This window comes from Haemorhous mexicanus, chromosome Z (assembly GCF_027477595.1).
Source record: "Haemorhous mexicanus isolate bHaeMex1 chromosome Z, bHaeMex1.pri, whole genome shotgun sequence".
NCBI lineage: Eukaryota > Metazoa > Chordata > Aves > Passeriformes > Fringillidae > Haemorhous > Haemorhous mexicanus.
In genome coordinates this window covers 80,463,026-80,486,761 of record NC_082381.1, presented here as the reverse complement: position 1 = coordinate 80,486,761, position 23,736 = coordinate 80,463,026, and the positions used below count along the sequence as shown (strand labels likewise).

At 42.7% G+C, this 23,736-nt stretch overlaps 1 protein-coding gene across 3 annotated transcripts in view; it reads left to right on the top strand.

The window, feature by feature from the left end:
• UNC13B (unc-13 homolog B) overlaps nt 1-22,742 on the top strand; it is a 208,002-nt gene extending 185,260 nt beyond the window's left edge. For 2 of the 3 annotated variants that reach the window (XM_059837153.1, XM_059837151.1), the window contains 7 exons: nt 249-372; nt 7,143-7,199; nt 11,682-11,762; nt 12,155-12,302; nt 18,233-18,325; nt 19,403-19,562; nt 20,752-22,742. In XM_059837153.1, the coding sequence (XP_059693136.1) occupies nt 249-372; nt 7,143-7,199; nt 11,682-11,762; nt 12,155-12,302; nt 18,233-18,325; nt 19,403-19,562; nt 20,752-21,037 (949 nt within the window). In that variant the 3' untranslated portion in view covers nt 21,038-22,742. The remainder of the gene's footprint in view (nt 1-248; nt 373-7,142; nt 7,200-11,681; nt 11,763-12,154; nt 12,303-18,232; nt 18,326-19,402; nt 19,563-20,751) is intronic. The other variant, XM_059837152.1, reaches the window with a different exon arrangement.
• Nucleotides 22,743-23,736: the final 994 nt, after the last annotated feature.

Genomic DNA, 23,736 nt, shown 5'->3' with positions numbered 1-23,736 from the left:
GGTCAATAAACAGAAATTATTGAGATCAGAAATGTCAATCATCCATTTTGTGGTTTTAGTGTTTTTAGTGCTAGAACTCCAAAAGTGAGTGCACATTCTATGCGTTAAAAAAGGGAAGATTTTTTTATCCTTAAAGGAATTGTTATGAGAAACTGCTTTGGTAGGGCACTGAATCTACCATATGCAGCTCCCTTTTCATTGGGTATTGTGCTCTTTGAACTTACTCAGTTCTTGCTCTCTCCCTGCAGCCTGACACTGTTTGCAACTGTGTGTGAAAAGACAGTGTTGAAACGGGTGCTGAAAGAGCTCTGGAGGGTGGTAATGAACACTATGGAGAAGCTGATTGTGCTGCCTCCTCTTACAGACCATACGGTAAAGCTTTTTATCCTTCCTGACTCATACCAGAAAGTGTTGCCATTGCCTGTGTAACTCATCCCCCTGACCTAGTGAGTCATCCATCCAGGTAAATTTGTCTGCATGTAGCATGCCTGAAGATGGAAAAACATGTCTGTAAGTTGGTAAAGAAAGGGGGCATCTCTATTTATGGTAGGGTTTCAAGATACAGAGCACGCTCTAGAAAAAAAACACAATTCAAAGTCCATGAGCCAAAAGGAGTTTCTGTCCACTGTATCAGTTTGCACTGATTAGTGTTTTGCAATCCTCTAAGGAGAGCTGTCTGTGTATGTGGGAATTGTGAAACAGTTAGGCTGCATGGCCTTAGGTCATGACCTGGACCGCTTTTGCCCTATCATCTATTAGTCATGTATGTAGATGTGGTTGATTTGAGCTTGATTTTTAATCAGCCATCCCCCGTTTTACCCTGCGCAGAAGGTTTTTGTTGCAGTGTGGTTTTATTTTGCAGGTTATTGTTTGATTTGTACTTGGTAGTCCTTTTGGGGTTTTTTTCTCCCCCTGTTTTAGAGGGACACAAACCTGCCTTTGTTATTCAGTTGAGCCAGGTGTCCGCTTATCTGTTTGTTACTTAGCTACTTTTCTGCCAATTTTCAAACCCCTTCCTCCCACATCCAGTTGTTAACCCCTCCTGTCCCAGGCAGTTTTCCTCCCTTGTATCCCTTGCCCTTGTGTTCCACCCACAGTTTTCCTGATTAGTTGAACGTTGTATCCTCCCTTGAGACCTGTCCCCCTTTATAAGCTGTTGTTTGCCCCCATCTCCTTGCCTGGGACCCTGAGACTCAGGGAGTGTAACATCAAATAAAGTGACCCAGTGCCACCCTATGCCCGGGCTGCTGTGGCCTTCTTGTTCCATGTTGCATCTCCACTGGTAGCTGGGATTCTGAGGAGCCCTGGAAAAGGGGGACTGTCGCCCCCACAATGTCACCATCTAGCTGGGACATGCGACAGTTTTAACGCCAGCATTGGCTGGCAGGATTTCTCTGTGATGCTGGGGAGTTGGAAGGGAGTCCAGATAGTTTTTCTTCAAAGGCAGTCTTTTGTATAATTGTTCAGCTGTGTGGACATGCTGGATGAATGTGTGTTGTGAATGTAGTGATGCTTTTAACAATGGAAGATTAACTCTTCCCCAGTTCTGAGGAACCAGAGAAACTGATTAAATGTCAGTCATGCATGCCTAGCTGCTCTGGGGGACGACTCTCAGTTGGAGGCAGTGTGAAGTTTGGGATGTAACCTCATTATTTACAGATGATCCAGAACTTCTTTTCATCTTGCTGTTAGAGTGAACTTGCAGTCTGTAGCTCAGTTATGCAGCCTTACTTTTCTTCCAATGGTGGGTAGAACAATAGTGGTTTTCACTATTCAGCAGCTCCCTCACATTTCTGGACTGGGATTTTTGGGTTGCAGTGTTCAGGGAAGTGATGCAAACCTGCCTCTTACTATAGGTGTTTCTTGCTCTGAGAGGGAAGGCCCTTGTCTCTGGCCTTGATGATGATGACTTTAAATAAGACTGTTGGGATGAAGTGCACTCTTATACCTACAACCATGAAATTAGCATGAGGTATAATTTGCTAAAGACTGCTTTCTCTGAGCTCAGATTTGGAGTAATTATTTCTGCTTGCCTTTATGATTTGTAAAGAAGAAAAAGAAAATAAATTTAGGAAGGTGAAATTTCTTTGTCTTGGTTGAATTGCTTTAAAAAGGAGTCTTTGGGGGCAGGTGCTAAAATCATCTTGTAGAGGCAGCATTAACATGACCCATTTGGAATGGAATCAATGAGATCAAGGGCCTCAGAGTGAACTAGGGAGGAGCTGTTTGAGCTTTATACTTGCTAGTTTTGGATTTCAAAGGCAGAGTAGGAGAGTGATTCAGTACTTGTATCATGAAGGAGACAATAACTGTGATCAGCCAATTCTTCCAACCTGCAGGATATTGCTATAAGCTGCGCAAAGGTTTTTTCATAGTTTCTTGTTGCCATCATTTCAGTTTCAAATAGAGAAGCAAATTGAAGCATATACTCTCTTGTCTGAGATAACACAAAATGTTCATAGCTGAATTTCTTGGTGTCTTATTAGTTGTATGTAGCAAGGAGGCTGAACTAGTCTAATCTGGAAATGAATTGCTCTTCCAGAAGGACAGTTATGAACAATGCAATGATTAAATGGCCTTGTCTGCAGTCCTTGAGCAGGGAACTGGTGGTGAGGCTGGATGAGCTGCAAGGATGAAGAGCTGCTTCCACTGATCTCTGGGGCACAGCCATTTATTCTGTCACCACCAGATTTTCATCATTCAGTGAAGGGTAGCAGGGCAAGGCAAGGCAAAATCTGGGGCTGCCAGCATGGGCAGAAGCAGTACTTCTCTTTGCTATTCTACTTCTTTGCCAAGTTGCTCTTATCTAATTTGGCTTGCCTTTTTTTTTCTTTTTTTTTTTTTGCCTTTTTTTTTCTTTTTTTTTTTTTTTCTTTTGCAAGCACATCAGACACAAATAGCCTCGGGCATTGTAAGACACTTTCCTTCCAGCCCTTAGCAACAGAAAGCCCTAGTTGTGCCTCTCTGTGTTTGAAAGACCACTGATGGGGATTTCCATCCTAAAACTCATATGCAGCCCTTAAGAAGTAGGAGATATTCATGATAGAAAAGAATGTCTTTTATGGAATATTTTATCTTCTTTCTGCAAAACTGCTGGAGGTGCAGAAGTCTTTTTCATGGAGGTCATGGAAAGCATACTCAGGTAGAAGGTTCCTGTCATCCTGTAGTTTGCCTTGCCTGTCACTTGCTTGACCCTGCCACTGCATAGTGCTTAAATACCTCTCTCCAGACTTAACAATTCCACTTAAATTAGCTTCTGGAAGATTCTGTGGTGTGGGGTTCAGGTGAGAAAGTGTTAGCGCTGTGAGGGATCCAGTGAGGACAGGGCAGTTTTACAGCCTCCCACTCTGATGACCTGATCTGCAGCTTCTTCATGACTTTCAGATGGGTGGCTTCTCTGAGCACACTCTGCCTGTGGCTTGTGAGATTAGCAGCAATATGATCCCAGTAACTCACCAAGTAATTCATACCTCACTAATTTTAAGATCCAGCATGTAATTAAACACGTTCTGTCTTGGTTGAGTGGATGCACACTCTGGGAATCCATATTTTAGGGTTCAGTGCATAGCGCTCGGTGATATTAACAGAATAGTTATACATTTCTTTCTCAACCGCTTACAATGAAAATATACCATGCCATCAGTGACTAGTCAGGTGAGAGAAGAAGTGCTTAGTTTACACTCAGGTGATTCCTCTGGAACCTCTCCTTTATTTATTTCACACGGTACCTTGCAGCCATTCACGTGAGGTTCCATTTGTGCTTGCTCCTGCTGTGCTTTTTTCTACTTGTCAGACTTCTCATCGCTAAATGAGAACATCTTCCAGGATAAGAACTAAATTTTCTTTAAGCTAAGGACAGAATTTGCATTTGGCTTCCAGACTGCCTATTTTTCAGGCTCATCTGCCTGAGCCGCTCCAGAGCTCTGTGGTGGAGGAATGTGGCTTTAAGAGGTTTTCTGAAGCCTTTCTGAACTTCTGTTATTTTAAATGAATCCTCTCCCTTGTGCTAGCTTGGAGCAGAAAAGTTGAAGGCTGCTTCTGTGAGGAGAAAAAGCTTTCTTAGCCTTGAATAAAATTATGGTCTGTGAACTGCATATGTGCCTAGTTCTCTGTACTGACAGGTAATTATTTTCCTCTTTTCATCCCCACTTTTAAGCTTATTTTGTCAATTTTTGTGGTTTTATACGCCATAACAACTAAAAAATAGTTTTATCTTAATGTGTGCTAACAGACATTGCCAGATACAATAGAGTTTTTAAAATTAACTTAAATGCTGTTAAATTATAAGACCTTATTGTTGTTGAACATAGGAATTACAAAAATATAGGAAATAAATGTACAATATGAGATAAAACTTCATTTTCAGTGTTATGTTTCAGAAAAATAAGCATCACATATAATACAGTTTCCAAAAAAGGACTGGAATCCAAAAAACTTGCAGTAGGCTTTTGTTTCCTAACTTTGTCAGCTGAGCAGTAGGACAGTTAAACTTTGAGGATTTGAGTCACTTGGAGTGTAAATCAGTGCCATTCTGTTGACTTCCAGCAATTAGACTTGAGTCAGCTGAGGATCCTTCTCTGCATGCTTTCACTGAAGGGACAAAAAAGCATCAGACCCTTAACAAGGAATTTAAAATCTCTGCGTTGTGTACTATAGGTGTGTTTCTTGTTTCTGTAGAATTTAGGAAAGTACAACTAACATCATGGAAGAGCAAGGAAAACCAGCGTGAAGGCCCATCCCCTTTCCAGCTGTGTTTGCCGCAGAGCTAGGCACGATTCATGATGAGGATTTAATTTGTCCTCATATTCTATCCTTGACATTTTAATCAATTCCATTGTGGGCAGCTTTTCTCAAAGCTACCTGATAATTTAAGTTCAGTTGTTCTCACTCTCTGGCACAACTGGAATAAGTGCTGTCTGTAAAGCTTTGTGGTATGTTTTCCATCATAAATAACTTCTCTTAGGAGTATGGCATCTTGTTTACAAGAATGCCATTTGGCAGAGGAAGGAGTTGTCTAGATTTTCATTAGATGTTACCAGCACTGATGACAAACTCAGTGTAACAGCAAAATAATTTCTCCTTGCAGATGCATTGACAGAGATTGCCAGTGATTGACAAGGATTTTCTTAGCGTGCAAGAACTAGGAGTTATCTGAGTAGCTTTGTTCCATGAAGCGTGTCCAGTCACTAACTCTTGCTCAGTGTTCCTGACCTGCCCTCCTTAAAAGCCTGAGGCAGGAAGATTACGTGCCTGAGCTAGTTAATGTTGTTGTTCAAATGTATATTAAATAAAAAAGTGTCCAGTTAATGCTGAAAATACTGAATTAAGAAAGGTTGATGGTACTGTGTTGAGACCATTCCCTTTTTCAAAATTCCAGATACAAAAACATTTTCCTTTTTTTTCCCTGCATGTTCAATGGACTCAAAACTGTTAAAATTTAAGACCCTGTAAGTCAACAGAATTTTATGGCAAGTTGTACAGAACAGCAGGCAGATCTGTTGCGTAGAAGAGGATGGTGAAACCCTGTATTCTGGTTGATTATTTGGCATGGCCCACAGTGAAATCTCTCTGTTGCTGATGGTGTGCAGTCATGCTCAACCCTCCTTGCTGGAAATGCATGGAAATCCGTGCACTTTCAGATTAGAGAGCTGTTCTCTTCAACACTACCCATTGGATACTGACAGCCAGATAAGCTCACCTTCTCATTTCAAGAGCTTTTCTTTGTAGATTCATTGTGCTTGCCTGCACTTTCCCCTCCACCCCTGCCAAAAGTTGTGAATTGAATCATTTATCAAGAGCTTCTGTTTAGCTAGAAAATCAATAATGTTCATTCTGTGTCAGTTTGTATTCAACAAACATAAAAGGCTGAGGAACACTGAGGGTTAGCTGGTGGTTACAAGTAGAGCAAATCAAGAGGCGATCTGTGGTTTCAGGTCACAGAGTCTTTCAGCTTGAAGAAATTTCCAAAGCTGGAAAAACTAAAGAAAAGGCCTTTCCTTGCCTTGTTCCGCAGATTACTGACCTAAAGAGCAACGAACAAATACCCAGGAAGGCAGCAAAGGAAAGCTGAATGACATTGGCAGGGGCAAAGGGCGGTATAGTAATTCTGGGTTTACATCTTGCTTCATTACAGTTTGAGGTATTTTGGGGTGGGGTGTGTTCAAGGCTGTTGTGGTTAAGCAAGAGAGTTAAAGACTGTTAAGATAAGAAATGATAGTAGTGGAGAGGGAAGGAGAATTGGATTTACTGAAGACCTTTTGTTCATGAAACCAACAGTCCTTACACAACATGCCCCATCCCAGGTTAGATGGGGCTCTGAGCAACCTGACCTAGTTGAAACACATTTTATGTGTTTTAACATTTATTTTCCAAATGCCTAAATAGCCAGTTGGTACATAGGTATCTTGCAGCTTTTAAACCAAGAGAGGGTAGATTTAGGCTAGATAAAAGGAAGAGATTTTTTTACAGTGAGACTGGTGAAGTGCCTTGAAGGAAGATTTCCTGTCGCTGGGGTTCATCTTCCCATTATGTTTCTTCGTTGGTTATACAGCTTTATCAAGGCACAGTGGGGGAAGGAGAGCCATTGGCCAAGCTCTAGAACATTTGAAGGTGATGCTGTAGTATTCACAAGACTTTGCAAATCTCTCACCCCTGAATAGCTGAGGTCCAGTTTTATTTATGATCTGACCTGTGCTTACCCCCATGTGATGACTGGGCCCTACCTCTGTGGACAGATTCTCATCATCTTGGGGTTGTGTGGTCTTTTGCCGTGACCAGTCTTTGCAGTCTTTGTGTGTATTTAGATGTGGAATCTAGAGGAGCGTTTGGAGATGGTCTTCACTCCAACCCTGTGCAGTCCATTTGAAGGTTCATCCTGTGTAAGTGAGTGGTTGCTGTAAGCAATAGTGAGCTGGTTAGTAAGACATTGTGCTCTGAAATAGCTCTTGATGTAGTATCCACAGAAATGCCAGGGTTTGTACTAGGCAATAAACTGGCAAGGAGAGTCCAGTTGTTGTGCCTGGCCTTTGGGTGGTTATGTGAAGTTGCTGTGAACTGACTTGACTTGCTCAAAGGAAAAATATGTTAAGCTTGTTTATAACCTTTTTCCCCCCTCCTTTCTTTTTTAAATTCTGCAACCATAGGGCACACAGTTGATTTTCAGTGCTGCTAAGGAACTGGGACACTTGTCAAAGTTGAAGGTATTGTCCTGCATGGCTTGTGTTAATGTCCCTGTGTGTAAGCATGGAAGTGTGGTAGTGCATAGCATGTCTTGTGCTTCCAGTGGTTTGTTGCTGAATGCTGTTGTAGAAAAATGCCTTTAAATGCATCAAATGTGCTTTTAAATGCATTCTACTAATATTAGCATAGTGCTTAACATTAAATCTTACTGTGTGTTTAATCATCAAAGTAGTTTTTCTCTTTTGTATACACGGTGCTAAGTCTGGTACATTGATTTAAAATGAAAAAAAGGAAATTTCTCAATATCTGGCCAGCTCCTCCGTATCCCCATTTATAAAAGGGAGTCCCTAATGCTTGGAAAGACACTTGCGTTAGCTGTGGGTGAATTACATGGACTGTTAAAAAAATAACTGTTGCTTATGGAAGAGAGCCTGTGTCTGTAAATTCCTTCTGCGTGGGCTCCCTTCACAGGCAAGCTGGCATTTAGCATGAAGGCTCTGTTGATGTGTTTTGACAGTGCATGACGTGACAGTGCATGACATGAGCATTATGAAGCGCACGCCACCTCATCATAAGCGAATCAAGCACTAATTCACTGATCACGACAGGAATGGTATGAAAATAGTGACGCCTCACAGCACTCAGATTGTGCTCTGCTGTGGTTGCACTTGTGCTACAAGACTGATGTTGTACAAGAGGAGGAGGTCTAAATCTTAAGTGTCACAGTGCAGTCTGCTGCGAGGGAGATGGAGCCGGACCTGAACTCTGTGTCAGAGCATGACCAAGGAAATCTTCCGAGTGCAAAGGATATTCTCCTAAGTGATTGTTGCAGTTTCAAAAGGCAATTGTCCCTTCCCTGTAGTTTTCTGGTTTTGTCTTGTACACTATTACAGTTGTGTTCATACTCCTATATCCCTTGCTCAGCAGATACATTTTCTGTACACGTTTATGTGGCCAGTACCCAGCTTATTTAAGGCAGTGCTTATTAGCAGTCCTAGCAAGTGATCAGGGCATGCAGGTTTGTCATTAGATGCACACCTATTCTCCAGCTACATTTTGAGGCTGGTACATAGCAGTTAATAGTCACTTAGCATAAGCCTCCAAGTGTGTCTCTCCAGGGAATAGCTGTCACTTGTGCTGAGTGATGGCCTTATGCACTCCCACGGTCAGGCTGTCATCCCTGGTGACATGGCGTCTCATGAGGATTGTGTTTCCTTCCCTGCTTCCTGTGCTTGCAATGATGGCTGTTGCTTCCATGGGAAAAATGGGGAGAAAGGAGCTTTGTAGCCAGCCTGGGAGAGTGGCAGCTGAGCCACAGCATCCAAATGTGACTCCTGTTTCCTGAGTTTCCCCTTTCTCTTGCAAAAGCATCAGCAAGTACTCATCATGTCTCCACATGATGAAAAAGAAGCCATCCCTGCCTTTCACATGTAATCCTGGTGTCTGAAGGCAGAGCTCTGAATTTGCTGTTTCTTCCGCCAGGTCACAAGAACAGTCTGTGAGTTCCTGTGGTTTGCTTGCATTCTTGGGCGTGGCCACTGAAATTCACTGTTATCTTTTACTTGTTCCATATTTTCTCATAACTGGAATTTCGAAGCATGTAGAGGGCACCTTTTGCCAGGAATGGGTTGGAAGCTTTGCTGGTTTGCATTTGCACTTGTTGGGTGAAGGCTGTCCCCCAGCAGCGGCCCTTCTTCAGTTCAGTTACTGTAAAGCTTAACTTTGGTGACTCTGGACTGCATTTTTAGAACTGCACATAATCATGCAAATCAGGCAAGCCCTGGTGTGTGTTCAAGCCTTTATTTGCATATCCGCATATAGAACTGCAGCAGTACAGGTACACAGGATTTTATATGTGGCAATACAGTTGTGCTCAAGTGTGAAAGCACCTGGATTTTGGAGATCATAAGGGAAATGACATTGTGTCCAAAAATTTCCAATAGAATAGGAGTGTTATAAGAGTAAAAATTGTTGGAGTCTGTGTAAGAATTATGGATATTCTGTTTTTTGTCCTTGTATGTTTGCAGGCACATACAAGCTAACAGGGAAGGCATGGTTCTGTAGACCCCCCCTCCTCTGCATTTTTCAGTTCCACTAAAAGCCTGGGAAAATTATGGGATAGATTTTAAGCATTATTGGTCCTAAATAGGACAGGGAGAGCAGAGCTCTAGTGAATCAGATAACTCAGCTGAAAACTGAGACAGACAGACCTGACAAGCACAGGCTCTCGTCCTGATGACAAATCAATTTCACAGTGTATTTTAAAATGCTCAGAAAGCCAACCATAAACCTGACTCCTTGGTGCCACATATCTGCCTCCCACTTATTATCAAACTCTTTCTGCTCAGTTTACTTAATAGCCAGCAACTGGAGCAGGGAGCAGCTGCCTCCTCTCCCTTGTGCTGCCCCCAGGGTAAACAGCCAGGCTCTGACTGCAGAGTTCCTTCTGAAAATACCTCTGGAGAGTACAAGGATGAGGCTGAGAGATCAGGAAAAGTTTGTTGGGTTGTTTGGGGTTGTTTTTTTACTTCTTCTGCTTGAACTTGCATAATTATTTGATGTAAATATTTGTTTCTTGCTCCTGACTGGCAATCTGGGAAGTGCAAGGTAGCACTCTGCACAGTTCTTTATAGGAACAGTGTGGGATTTGCAGAGGGCAGGTATGCATAGGAGTGACAGTTGTGGGCTCCTCTCTGAGTAGGTGCAAGTATTACCAGTCCAATCTCTGTATTATTTTTACATAATGTGTTGAAGAAAATGACACTGGGAAACTCAGAGAAAGCAGTGAAGTGTTGCTCTGCATTGACAGCATGGGCATGAGTGGAGTGGCCTCTCGATGGGGCTGAAAGAGCTCTGTAGGTGTTTGAGAGAAAAGTGCTGACCACCTGGTTTCTGTGGCAGTTGGGGCAATCTGGCAGGCAGGCCTAGAAAGTCATTTTAGCAGATGTGAAAGTAGCCCTGCCTTGGGAACACAGCTACACTGACTAAACTGGCCTTTCCCATGAATGTGGCCTTGGGCTCTGTCTGATTTTGCGCTTAATCTGACTGTGAGACAGAAAAAAGAACGCTTTTCCCTCTGTGCACTGAAGTCTCTGTGTACTGAAGTGTTAAGCCGCATCATCTTCAATTGAATTACCCCCAGCTCATGAAGAAAAAGGAGGAGAGCTATTGCTCCCCTCAGGACAGCATATCACAACAGAAGGCACACTGCCGCTCACCAAGTACTGTGCCCCTGCACACAGCCCCCCAGGCCAGGGACATCCTGTGTGGGCGAAGAGGCACATTGAGGCACATCTCTGCTACTCAAGAAAGCAGAATGTGAACTTGTCTGAGAAACTGACAACTTGAGAGGCATCTTCTGTGCAGTTCAAGGCTTCACTGTGTAAAGTTGATAGCTAGATGTCTGTGAGAAGTGTTGTAAATGACTTATGGCTGCCCCTAGACTGCAGAGAGCCCTGTCTCCACCAGGCAGGAGATGGATTGCAGTGGATAATGAATGGGGACAGCACCAGACAGCGTGAAGAATCAGCAAGCTGCAAGATAGCCAACAGGTTTGTCCCTGTGAAACCCACACACGATGCCACAGATTAGGTGTGCTTTTCACAGAGGCAATTTAGCAGATGTGTCTCCTGGGAAGTCTAGGGGGCCTGTGACATGTTTAAAGTAGGGATAAAGCCTTTGCCTGATTGACTTACATCTTTTTTATGAATACTTTAGAGCCCATCCTGAAGTCAGCTGGCCTGACCCTCCATCTACTCAGTTAGAATATGGGCTTGTGCAAAGCTTTGACTTCCTAAAATACGCTGTTTTCCCCTGAGATCTAGACTAAGCATCAGAGAAAGAGCTTAGTGAAATGCCAAAGGATGGTGCATCCTTGTAGTCAGCCAGGACTCTAACAGGGATGTGCTTCCACTGCAGAAAAGGGAATTTTTTCCCAAGTGATTACTGGCTTTTTGCTGTTAGACTTGGTGGGTCTTAACGAGAACAATGTCTTCTTTTAACAAATCTATTTCCTTTTGTTTTTCTTCTTCTTCACAAATGATGGAATGAATTAGTGACCTTTGTAGTTGGAAGAGTTTAAAAAATCCACAAACAACAGACATTTAATGACTTTCACTAATGCCTAGTACCCAGAATTCCTTGATTTATATAGTATTTGGAGAGTTTTGTTGTGGCTTTTCCAGAATGACAGTGGTGTCATTCAGGCTTCTGTTTGGGTTTTCTTGAGAGACAAACTGTGATTTTAAATTGCCGCTTACCTTTGTCCAGTTCTTTCCTTATTTATGTCTTCTGTGCCTGCAAGGAGAGAAAATTAGTTTATTTCCAAGTTAAGTTGTAATAAATGACTCTGAGAGACTCCATTAAGCATTCCTTGAACAGCTGAATTAATGCTGCCACCACATAGATGCAGTGTGAATTCTGGAGAAAGTGGTGATGCTGAGGATTCCTTTTCCTTTAGCCTCTGACAGCACACTCATGTCAAATACAATGGTTGTTTGCAGGATCATATGGTGAGAGAAGAAACCAGGAGCCTCACCCCAAAGCAGTGTGCTGTTCTGGACCTGGCACTGGATACAATCAAAGTAAGTGATTCCATTTCTGTTTCTGCTGTTCCCAACTCCATCCCCAAGTTCTTTTTTGAAGGACATTTCCTGTGCTGGTTTGGCAGGTGGCAGGAGTTTGTCCCTGCTGTCGCAGTGATAAAGGCTCTCAGTGAATACTGCCATGTATGTGTACACCTGAAGAGGTTCAGGGGACTGGCATGCTGGGAGTCAGCATATTCGCATTTAATTGCTTTGGAAGAGGAATGCCATGAGCAGTTGGTATCAGCTGGTCTGAGAGCTGGGTTTCCAGTACAGAAGCTGTTTTGTGAATTTTCCCACCTGTTTCCTATCTGTGTGCACAACTGCCCATACACATTGGTTGCTGGTTGCAATTCTTGCTCAGTACCTTTCCTGTTTCTTTTTACTCCTAGCAATATTTCCATGCTGGTGGGAATGGACTGAAGAAAACTTTCTTGGAGAAGAGTCCAGACCTACAGTCACTTCGATATGCTCTCTCCCTCTACACTCAGACCACGGACACTCTCATCAAAACGTTTGTCCAGTCTCAGACAGCTCAGGGTAAGACTCTCTTGTATTAGCAGGGATCAATGGAGCTCTTGGCTCTGCTCATAATTTCTCTCCCTTGTACTGCCAGTTCTAAGAGTGCTTTTGGCAGTAACATTTCTGAAATTGTGACAGTTCGGAGCTTGTGAAACTAGAAAAGAGGAAAAGGGGCTTATTTGCCACTCCATGACTACATTTGGGGAAAGCAGAAATATGCGAAACACAAGGCCTGGAGTGTTTGTGGTCTTTTTTTCTCTGCAGTCCTCACTTAACAGTCACGTTTCATGAATTAATGTGGGTGGGTGGCTTAAACGAAATTTGAAGTTACTGTACTGAGGCTTGTGTGGTGGTGTGAGGCACCATTTCAGCAAGACACCACTGCAGAAACCTGCCAGTGCCTGTGTCACAGGCCAGCTGTGTTTGTGGTACAGCCTGTGTGGCCCTGACTAAGGCTGAGTGACAGCAATGTGATGAGTCACAGAGCTACAGCCTGCCTGTAAAGGGAGAAGTCTCTGAGGTGAGCAACAAATGCACTGTTTCATCTGCAGCCAGTACAGGGTATGTGGGAGCTAGGTGATTACAGATTACCACAACATATTAATAAGCTACTGGGATGGGTCACCAAACTGTTTGGTGACTCTGAGAAGCCCTATGGCTTAGTGGTGCTGTTTCATTGAATGTGGAGGGGTAAACAGTTAATTTTGTTGCTTTCATGTGAACATCTCCATACTCTAGTCAAGGACCATCACTGGCTGACTGTGAATGTCACTATTCTCAGTAAGAGGAGACAGATGCTACAAAAGGTTGGGTCTAAACAAAAACTGGTATTTTTGTGTTTTCAGGCTGTTTAATTAAAGCCTTGCCTTAAGCTACTTCATCCCAGCAGCCAAGTCATACAACTCCCTGGCTTGTCCTTCTGCAGTCTTCTTGCATGGGATCCTTTTTTTTTCAATTCTTCCAAGCCTAAGAGGGCTGGCAACCCCACAGACTGTACCAGCAGGTCATCACACCAAGTCCCAGGATCAAGGGGGAAGCATTCCCTAGCTCACATACACTCCCTTGTGTATAAATGAGGCTGCTTGATACTGGCATTCCCCTAGCTCTGTAGAGAGTTCAGCGATTCTGTGAGCAAAACAGGGTTTGTTTCTAAAGAGGAAAGTTTAGTTTTGGTCGGTTGAATCATCAGAATGGGAGGCTCAGAGGGCACCTGAAATTACTGGGAAGGAGATTGTGAGGTGCTAGTTGGTCTTTTTTGCCATGTCTCTAGTGAAAGGATGAGAGGAAATGGCCTGAAGTTTTGTCAGGTTCGGGTTAGGTAATAGAATTTATTTTTTCATTGAAAAGGTTGCTAGACATTGGAATAAGTTGGCCAGGGTGGGGGGCATGGAGAAGTGTACAGTCTCTAGAAGTGTACAAGAGGTGTCTGAATTTAGAATTTGGGGACATAGTTTAGGGATGATTTTGGTGGTGGACTAAAGGACCTTGCAGGTCTCTTCCAGCTGTGATGGCTCTGTGATTCTGTGATCTCTGCCTACAGCAACACAGTCTAGAGTTCCTTATGTTCAAATGCACTGCATTAAAACACTGAAAATTAAATTAAAAATCCATACCTTTGAGAGAATGGTCCTGTAGCTGTGTCCCAGCAGAGCAATGATGACATCCAGTGGCCAGACAGGTCAAAGACTGCTACATCCACTAGGGACTCCAGGAACTTGGCTGTTGTGGTTACACCAATCATGTTTTAATGGGGAACTTCAGTGTGCACTTGAGTGAGTGCTTACAATCTTTGCTGTTCGGTGCACATATTTCCCATTATATATCCAAACTATGAAATAATTGAAGCTAGATTTTTTTATGTTGATACTGTTAAATTACTATTAAATTGTTAAATAAATGCTGAGCTAAGGTATAAGAAAGTGTGCAGCACTGATGTCCTGCAGTCTGTACTACAGTCTGGAGTACTTAAAATTAGAGAAAGGAAGGTGCTCCATTGAAGACACGAAAGTGACAAATTCAAAGATTATATGAGAAAGTGGCTTCATACAATACATGGTTTGACTGTAAAACTTCACTGAGGACAAGTATTTAGCAGAAACACAAAGATAATGGAACATTATCATTACCTCTCAGAAGGAGGAATATACAAGGCTGCCACAGAAGTGGGTGCATGGGTGTTTATGTAATTTTTAAGCTTAGAAAGAATGAAGCTCTGGCTTTAGGGCATCATACGCACACGTTACGAGGTCATCATTTAGAATCTCAAAGATGACTGATGACGTTTCTTTGTGACTAATTCTAAGCCACTGCAGGGAACAATTGCTGGGCAGCTGGCCACTAGTCCAAATCAGTATCTTGCAGATTAGTCGGCTTGAGAATTTTGGACTCTGTTTGGGGAATAAAAGATTTGCACTACACCACCTAGTATCTATAGAATCAGTGCAGAGTTATCTCTGAGAAAGGCATGACTCTGATCTCCTCCCTGTGCTGACCAGTGACAGAACCAGAGGGAACAGCCTGAAGTTGTATCAGGAGAGATTTAGGTTGGATATCAGGGAAAGATTGTTCCCCAGAGGGTGGTTGGGCACTGGAGCAGGCTCCCCTGGGAAGTAGTTACAGCACCAAGCCTCTCTGAGTTCAAGAAATGTTTGGACAGTGCTCTCAGGTAGAAGGTGTCACTCTTAGGATGGTCCTATGCAGGGCCAGGAGCTGGACTCAATGACCCTTGTGGGTCACTTCCAACTCTTCATATTCTGTGATGCTGTGACTCCCTCCCAGCACTGGGGCTGAAGAAGGATATTAATTGCTTACCCTTGTCATTAACTATGGCTGGTAGATGGGTTTGGAGAACTGCACACAGGTTGAAGGGACAGAAGGGACAGCACTACTATTTACAGCTCACATCTTCTTACCAGAGCCCTGTGACTGGGGTTTCCCTTTGCGTAAGTGCCACAAGCTCCTGGGAGGACATGACTTCATGCAGTATCATTTAAAAATGTTGTTTGCTTCTCTTACTTCCCTGCTCAGTGGTTGCACCTTCCAGTTTATGAGGTACCTACTGCTTTCATTTCATTACTGAGTAGGCTTCTATGGCACTCTGCTGCTAAATGTTTGCTCTGCAGATTGGATCTGGGCTGCAGTTTAGTTATGCCAGCACAAATTCTGTTCTGTTTTAACCCAGACTATGCCTTACTTTCAGACGGCCTTGCTCTCCAAATCCTGGTGCAGAAGATCTAGGACGATATTTTGTCTGTTAAGAGCTATAATATTTATCTTGTTTTTAAGTGACATTGCTAATTGTGTTGTAATTCATACTCTTCTCTCTTTATCCTGCTTGCTTTCTTGCCTTTTGAATTCATGTCTCAGTGCATGATGGGAAAGGTATAAGGTTTACCGCTAATGAGGACATTCTTCCTGATAAGGGTATGTTCAAGATTAATGTTGTTACCATAACAACATTACCCAACTGCCTTGCTTTTGAATCATCTTGCCCATGCTCAGAAACCTTTTCCAGAGTCCTGTTCCCTGTAGTTCCCTTGTAGAAGCGAACTTCCACTGACTGCTTGCATCCCACAGACTGAGCCACAGGTTGTGTGGTTTAGAAGTCTGTACCTTGCCTGAGAATCTGTTCCCATGCTTGAGACTTTTTCATGGGATGTGAAAGCTGTCTTCAAAATGGACTGGTTTTTGGGAGATGCTGCAGATTTGTTCCCCTTCCCTTTACCATGGGGTGTGTGTTTCAAGTCCTGGGCTTGCATGTGTGTGGTCTGCTGAGAAGGACTACTGTAATACATGGGAATGTTGGATATGCGCTCAAGGTTATGGCCAAGCTTGAACCATCTGGCTTGAAGAGGGGTTATCTAAAGGTCTGGATGCCCAGGAGACCCCTACCTATATTAAGTCTTGCAGTGTTTCATCTCTTAATTTATTTTTTGCTGTCCAAAGTCTTTTCATTATCTCAGGTGAAACACATCTATAACCCTTTGCACGAGCTCAGTTCTGCAGTTTCACCTTTCAGTATTGCAATACCAGTGAGGCTTTCATGTCAAGAATTAAATATGCTTATCACTAAACATACAAGTGTGTGTATGTGCACAGTTATATATGCTCAGAATATTTTTGTTGGCCATCTTCAGAGTAGTTTTTTGTCTCTGAAAATTTCAGTTCATAGAACAAGATTTTTATATGAAAAGACAAGAATGAAGGAAGGAAAAAAACTGTAATATGAGTTTTGTCTTCTTCAAAGGTAGTGGGATGATTCTGCTCTTATTCTTCTGAGGCATCAGCATCTCCTTTATAACCTACTAGTTACACCAAAGATCGATAAAGACCTGAATGCTTGGTGGCTGATATTTCTGTGGATATAGCCATTACATACTGTTGGAAATTCTGCCTCTTTTTGTGGAAAAAGCCAACAATGAAGTGACAGACCCACACCAGCAGATGGATCAGGTCAATAATTAAGCCTACCAATTTTAAAGCTCTGTGCTTATATACAGAAAAAAAAGCAATATTGCCCTTCTAAGCGGAGAGGAAACAGTATGTTCAGGACCATATTTGTTACACCCTAAAGATTATTTAATGTACTCAGGTCAAGAATGAGAACCTACCCTGAGGTAATAATTTGAGGTTCTGTTTTGGTTGCTCAGATGCTTTTACTGGTATATTAATGTGACTTTCACTGCCTGCAGTTCTGTGACTTGTAATTTTCCTTAGAGAATGGCAGTGCTTGGCACTCAACCTCTTGGTTTTTAAATGAGTGTTTTTGCTGCTGCAGACCATTCTTGTGAAAGTTGACGTGTTAGATCAGTCTAATCAAAATGTTTGTGTAATGATATCCTTCAATCTCCTTATCTAGAATTTCAAACAGACCAGTTTTTCACTTAATAATGTATCTTACCCTCAAATTTGACAAAATAACTGCTATTCGTAGGTACTCAATTACCCTCTAGATATCTCAATTACAACAGCATTGCTAATTGCCAAACTGCGGTCAGGCAGTTATCAAAGAGAAAGTCAGAAAAATCTCACTCTCTTATCAAAACTTGATTTTCATTTTGCAAAGCAGTCATTTTCTGTAATTTACATCACATCTTAACTTTATTACCCAGAAAAATGTCATTTCCACATATTACATGACGATAATTATGATTAAAAGTTAAAAAGTTGGAAAAAATCATAATATATGAATTGTAATGTTCATGAGATCTCCCTCTTTTATGAACATGTTATCTTTTCCCTCTGAGACTACATCTTGTTTTCTCCCTGGCTAATTGATAAAGATAAATGAGCATGCAAATTGTGAGTACTTCTCTCTCACAGATTTTGATGCACAGCAAAGAAGGGATTCTCATCATCTTCCAGAGGGAAACAGATAAACAGTCAGGATGACAACTTTTAGGTGATGTACAACATGCAGGAAGGTTCTTGTAGGGTGAGACTGCGCTATGGCTCTGTGCAAATCACTAATACTTATATATATATATTTTTCCCTATATTTCCTCTGTTGTGTGATGCCCTCTCCTCCTTTTTCTTTTATTGTTGAATTTTTTTGGCCTTCCTTCTTCCCTGAGCAGACAGGAATGCCAATGCCCACCACTGGAATGCCTGCATGTATACGCAGTAGCTTGGCAGGAACCTCTGAAAAATCCTTGCTCCCTGTGAAGGTCCACTGTTGAGGTCTTTTAAATTCTTTAAAAGCCTTCACTGGTGTTCTCAGTAGGATGCAATCTTTGGTGGAATGGAAGAGGTGTTGGTGTTTATATGTGTTGGGCATGTGAGCCTGATGTTATCTTGCACTCCGTGACATTCTCCGTGCTGACTGAAAAGCTGGCTCTGGGAGGTGTGCTGTGAAAACACCACATTGTCTTCCTGAGGCCATAAAGACCTGTGCCAATGCCCAGTAATCCATGTGTGCCTGGGGGGGGGGGTCCTTTTCCTCCCAACAGGCTCCGGTGTGGATGATCCTGTGGGAGAAGTGTCCATCCAGATCGACCTGTACACCCACCCAGGAACTGGGGAGCACAAGGTCACGGTGAAAGGTATGGCAAAGCACGTGCTGCTGCTTGGGCTCGCCAGGGCAAATCTCCAGCTGGCAGTCAGGATATTTCTGTGTTAGCTCGTGGGATCTCAGGCCAGAATTATTTTCTCTCTTTCACATCAGGGACATGTAGGGAAACAGCCAATGAGCTTGTCCCGCCAGTGACATGGCAGTGCACAGCCCTGTTGTTTATTGGCAGTGATATATGCAAGTAAACAAAAATCAGATGATGGCTCTCACCAGGCGCCACAGTTTAGTCTGTGCTGCAGAGGATGGGGCAGGCTGATCTTGCGAAACTGCTCAGTGTACACCCAGAGATCACAGAGGCCCTGAGAGTTCAGAGGCTCCTCTCCCCAGTCCTGTAGGCCACACTGGTCCCTGAACAGCCACTCTGAAAATAACCAAAGCAGTGATTCATCCCAGGGTTCCTTTTCCTCCTTCATCTCCTTCACTTGAGTACAGCATACTTAACTACTTAATTTCCTCTGAAGAATTATATAAACAGTTCTTCAGGCCTCTCTTCTGTTTAAATCTACACTGAAGTACAAAAGCTGATTTTCAGAGCTATTTCCTCTGCTTCAGTCTGTTCCCTGCAGTGACCTGAGATAGAATGAGAATTAAAAGCTAATAATTCTGGATCCTGAAACCACACGCAGCTCATGGGCTTTTTTTTTTCTTACCTGCTCTCCTATTTCCTTTTCAACAGAGACTTTAATATTGGCCTCTAAAATGCCTCTTTTCTTTCTTATCCCAGACATAATGGTGATGTAAGCATGCAACTGTCAGGGCAGCCTGCCCAGAGCTGGAGGAATGCCTGTTTTCTTGGGCTTATTTCTTGACAATCTGTATGGAAGAAGTTACATACTAATGCAAACATTAAATTCCCTTCACAGAACTTAAACTAGATCAAAAAATCATATCCTTGCATTACAAAAATGTCCTGCCCGTATGTGTTGTGACACTGTCATGTTTTGAGTTAGAAACAAGAAATTGAAAGCAGGGCAGAGCTGAAGGATGTCCAGAGCAAAAAATACAAATGAGTATTTGCTGTAAACCAGGTTGTGACTCTCTTTTGCAGTTGTGGCAGCCAACGACCTGAAGTGGCAGACGTCTGGCATGTTCCGTCCGTTTGTTGAAATCACCATGATTGGGCCCCACCAGAGTGACAAGAAGAGGAAGTTCACAACCAAGTCAAAGAGCAACAACTGGGCGCCAAAATACAATGAAACGTTTCATTTGTAAGTCTGAAAAATATCCTGAGGATCTGGCATGGCAAGTGCAGATGCAGAGGGACAGATAGGGTTGTCCAGTGTCCCCAGACAGTCTGCACAGGGCCAAGAAGAGTACATGAACCAGTAGCTTGGTCCTGTCTTTGATGTCTTGGCAGAAAAGCTTGATTATGGAAGGTTTTGCTGCAGGTGGGACGCAGAGGTTTGTTCTATACCAGCAGTGTCCTTTGGCTACCTTCTGAAATGCTCTCTGTCTGTCCTATGAACACATTTTACTGTGCTCTGTCATTTTAATGAACTTGTTATATTTTATTGGTAGAGTTGAGGCTAAAAGTTCATTTTTATTTATTTCTTAATCTTAATGTGCGTTTTTATCCCAGGTTGACCTGTGGGACATGCTTTTGGAACTTGTTTCCAAGGATACAGTCCTTGGAATTGGTAGCAAGTTGCACTGCTAAAATTGCTGTGTTTCTCAGCATTGAGTATTGATCTCTTATTTCATTTTCTTTCATTATTACAAGGACATATTCCTTCTTGGGAGGCTTAACAGAAGCAGCTGCAGGCTTGAACTCTCTCAGCTGTACATATAAAAATGAGATGAGGAGAACTGACCAGCAAAAGGCTATAAACATCTGGGGGAGAAGGGAGTGTTCATTTAATTGTTCCATTCTCCAAGGAAAGGCAGGCTTCCTCTAAGTGAAGAGATTTTCTTCCTTTTATTCTTTTAATTTTAGAAACATCAGAAGGGTTGGGGATTTATTTTTATTAGCTTTCACATTATTGGAAGGTCCTGAATCTTTAACAAAGACTTCATCTAATTAAAATAGTAATTCTGAAATTAAGCTACCCTTAGCAGAAGCAGAAATGTTTAAAGTCATCTGAGTTGAAAATCTATTAGCGTGGCTTTAATGTTTCCCACTCCTCTCATTTCACAGTTTAACACACATACAAACACACACAAGTTGCAAAGGCAGCTTGAAAGGGGTTGCTTGTTTTTTCTTCTTCAGTAACCAGGTTTTCTTTATCTGCTATAAATCAGCAAAATTGCCCACATGCTGCAGGTTTTATTTCTCTCCCTCTGACCAGGGTTTTCTGTAGAAAGGAGTTCTCTGTGACTTACCATAGCCCTCCAGTCAGCTGCTGGCACCTTTGTTTTTGCAGTCCAGACACTGTAAGTGAACTTGTGTGTGTTTTTCAGCATCCTGGGGAATGAAGATGGCCCCGATGCCTACGAGCTCCAAGTCTGTGTGAAGGATTACTGCTTTGCCCGGGAGGACCGGGTTCTGGGGATAGCAGTGATGCAGCTCAGAGACATAGCAGACAAAGGAAGCTGTGCTTGCTGGTGCCCCCTCGGGCGCAGGATTCACATGGATGAGACTGGACTCACAATCCTGAGGATTCTCTCTCAGAGAACCAATGATGAAGTTGCCAAGGAATTTGTGAAGCTGAAATCTGAGTCCCGCTCCACAGAGGAAGGCACCTGAGCTGAGCTGTTCCCTTTCCTCTTCTGCCTTGTGCCAATATGTGCAAGTGTTCAACAATTCTTTTATTAATTGCAAAAGGTTTTTTTCATGTTGTCTTTGTCAGCCCTGATAGCGCACGTGTGCTGTATAGGAAACAAATCCATCAATCTGATGTGAATTATTTATTTTTTAGTAGCTGGGTAAGACACCGTAGAGAATGAGACAATCTCTTCTTATTTAACATGTAAATTCTGCTTTGTGTATATAAATTATTTTATATTGGAGGCTGGAATTGCTGGGTTTTGTTGATATGCAGCACTGTGATTTTATCCTCTGAATTTGGCAGGCATTAAAAAGGTTCTGCGTAATCTCACTACGATGCAAACACAACTGTGTGGAAATTGGGAGAAGATGATTTGGGTGGGTTTGACAAAGCACAGTTATCTCTCATTGAATTCACGTACTGTGGAGCTGCCTGGGGATCTTCTGACACAGATTATGCCAACGTGATATACAGACACCTCAGCATTTGCTTAAAGAAGAAGAGGTTGCAGATGGCTCTGAAGATGCACACCAAATGAATGTATGTCCACAGATGTGCTGCTGTGAGCGCGGGCCAGACCAGGGCCACAAGCCTGGGGTGGGGCTGAGATCTCATAGCCAAAAGCTGCAAAGGCAGCGCACCAGGAGCTGGCTGCAGCTGTAATTAGCTGGTGTGTCTCGGAGAATACAAATCCCCACGTGCTGCTGGGAGTCCCTGATGGCCGTGGGAGTGCTGCAAGCTGCTCGGCTCCGTAAGGCACGCTCGGGCTGCCGCGACCGACATGGTCAGGAAGGGATCAGCGTTAGAATCGTAGAGTTAGAGCCATTACAAATCACATGGCTGCTATGTGCTTTTTCCACTTCAATATTCTTTTGTTAGTGCTTGACAGAGGATTGGATAATTTAATATTGCAGGCTTTCTGTAGCATTTTATTACCCTGGAGTAGCTAAGACCATTCCTCACTATGAACCCAGAAATGAGGGCTTGCTTGGGAGAGAGGAACACATCTCCCCTCTGCAAGCCTTCAGTCTGGAGTGCTGGTCAAGGGGCAGCACGTCCGTTTGCTTCTGATCTTGGAGATGCTGTTGGCCGTGCTGTGGTTGATCCATGCTGATTGTCATTAATCTTATAATACCATTGACAATACCATTGAAATATTTTTGCACTGTCTTAAAGAAGCATCCTGCTTTTGTTTTCTTAAAAAACAAAACACTGTCCTGAGCAAAGTAATTGCAGGGAGGTCAGAATTTCTGACTGAAAATTAGTGAGCAGGAAGGTCTGGAATGGTGATTGCACCTGAGGCATGTTCGTTGGAGGGTTTTTATTGGGGATATTTTTGCTTTTCCAGCTGCCCTTGTGCTCTGGAAAGTGCAGCTGGAACAAGCCAGTCCTTGCCCATAAAGTACTGTAATACTGTCAATAAATTCAAGGACTGCATATTGAATGACTTTTTTTTTTCCTTTCTATTTTCTCTGACACTTGTGTAGCTGTATGATGTGACTTCTGTATTTCATGGGCCTGCTTGTAGAGTTCTGAGACAGCACATCTGCTTTGTTCTTGTCCATAGTGTGTTGTAATAATGCTCTTCAAAACTCCACACTATTTGTCATGATTTTGAATCATTGTATGTGCCATTGTTATGAGAACTGTTAGTATGGTCTTTAATAAACTCTTTTAGCAGCATTTGGACTTGTGTGTTGGAGTGTAACTGTGATTGGGTTTCCTAAACCATGGGGGGCAGAACCACTGCTGCATCTTTGGAAATTATTCAGGTTTAGTACATAGATTTCTTTAGTGCTTTAGATGCTAACAAGGAGTATGAGTCAGACAGTTCCCCCCTCCTCCATGGTGCCTCTGTCTGGGACATCTTTCCCTGGAGTCCTTGGCTTCTGATAATACTCTGAGACATCATGGAAAACCATAAAAAGTAGCTTACTTACTTTTTTTCTCTCCTGTCTGGCCTTTCAGTCACATTTTCTTTGTACTCAGGATAGTCTCCTGAAGGTGCTGAATGGAAAATCTCAGACAAGGCAGTTAGATATTTGCAAATAACAGATGAAGAAAATTATATACCAAACTTGATTCATAACTTTCAGCCTCTTATGAACATTAATATTCTTTAGATGGGATGAACAAGATGAAAGCATAAGCCTTCTTGATGTCAAGTAAACTGCTCCCCCTCCTCATTTTTTGGGGATTCTGCCAATTTCCAGCAGACAAGGTCAGATAACTCAGAGACTCATATTTCATTATAAGAGGGGTCTCTGAATTTTCGTGATCTGAAATGCCATTTTTTTCCTTGGTTAGCATATGCTTAGCAACAGAGTCACTTGGGAGGCAGTCCTGAAGAGCAAAGGAATCAGGGAACACTTCTTTAAGAAGTAAATCTTAAGGCACAAGGCACGGGAGTAGGGCATCTCCGTGTGCCAAAAGATGAGCCAGCAGGGAAGCAGACCAGCCTGGCTGAACACAGAGCTTTGGCTGGAACTTGGAGAAGAAAGGGAAGTTTCTGACCTCTGGAAGAAGTGTCAGCTTGGGACAACAGCAAGTACTTGTAATTGTGGGATTATGCGGGAGAAGATTGAAAAGGCCAGAGCCCAACTAGGACTTAATCTGGCTCCTGCCATGTAAAACAGTTTCTACAAATACATGAGCAACAAAAGGAGGGCTAAGGACA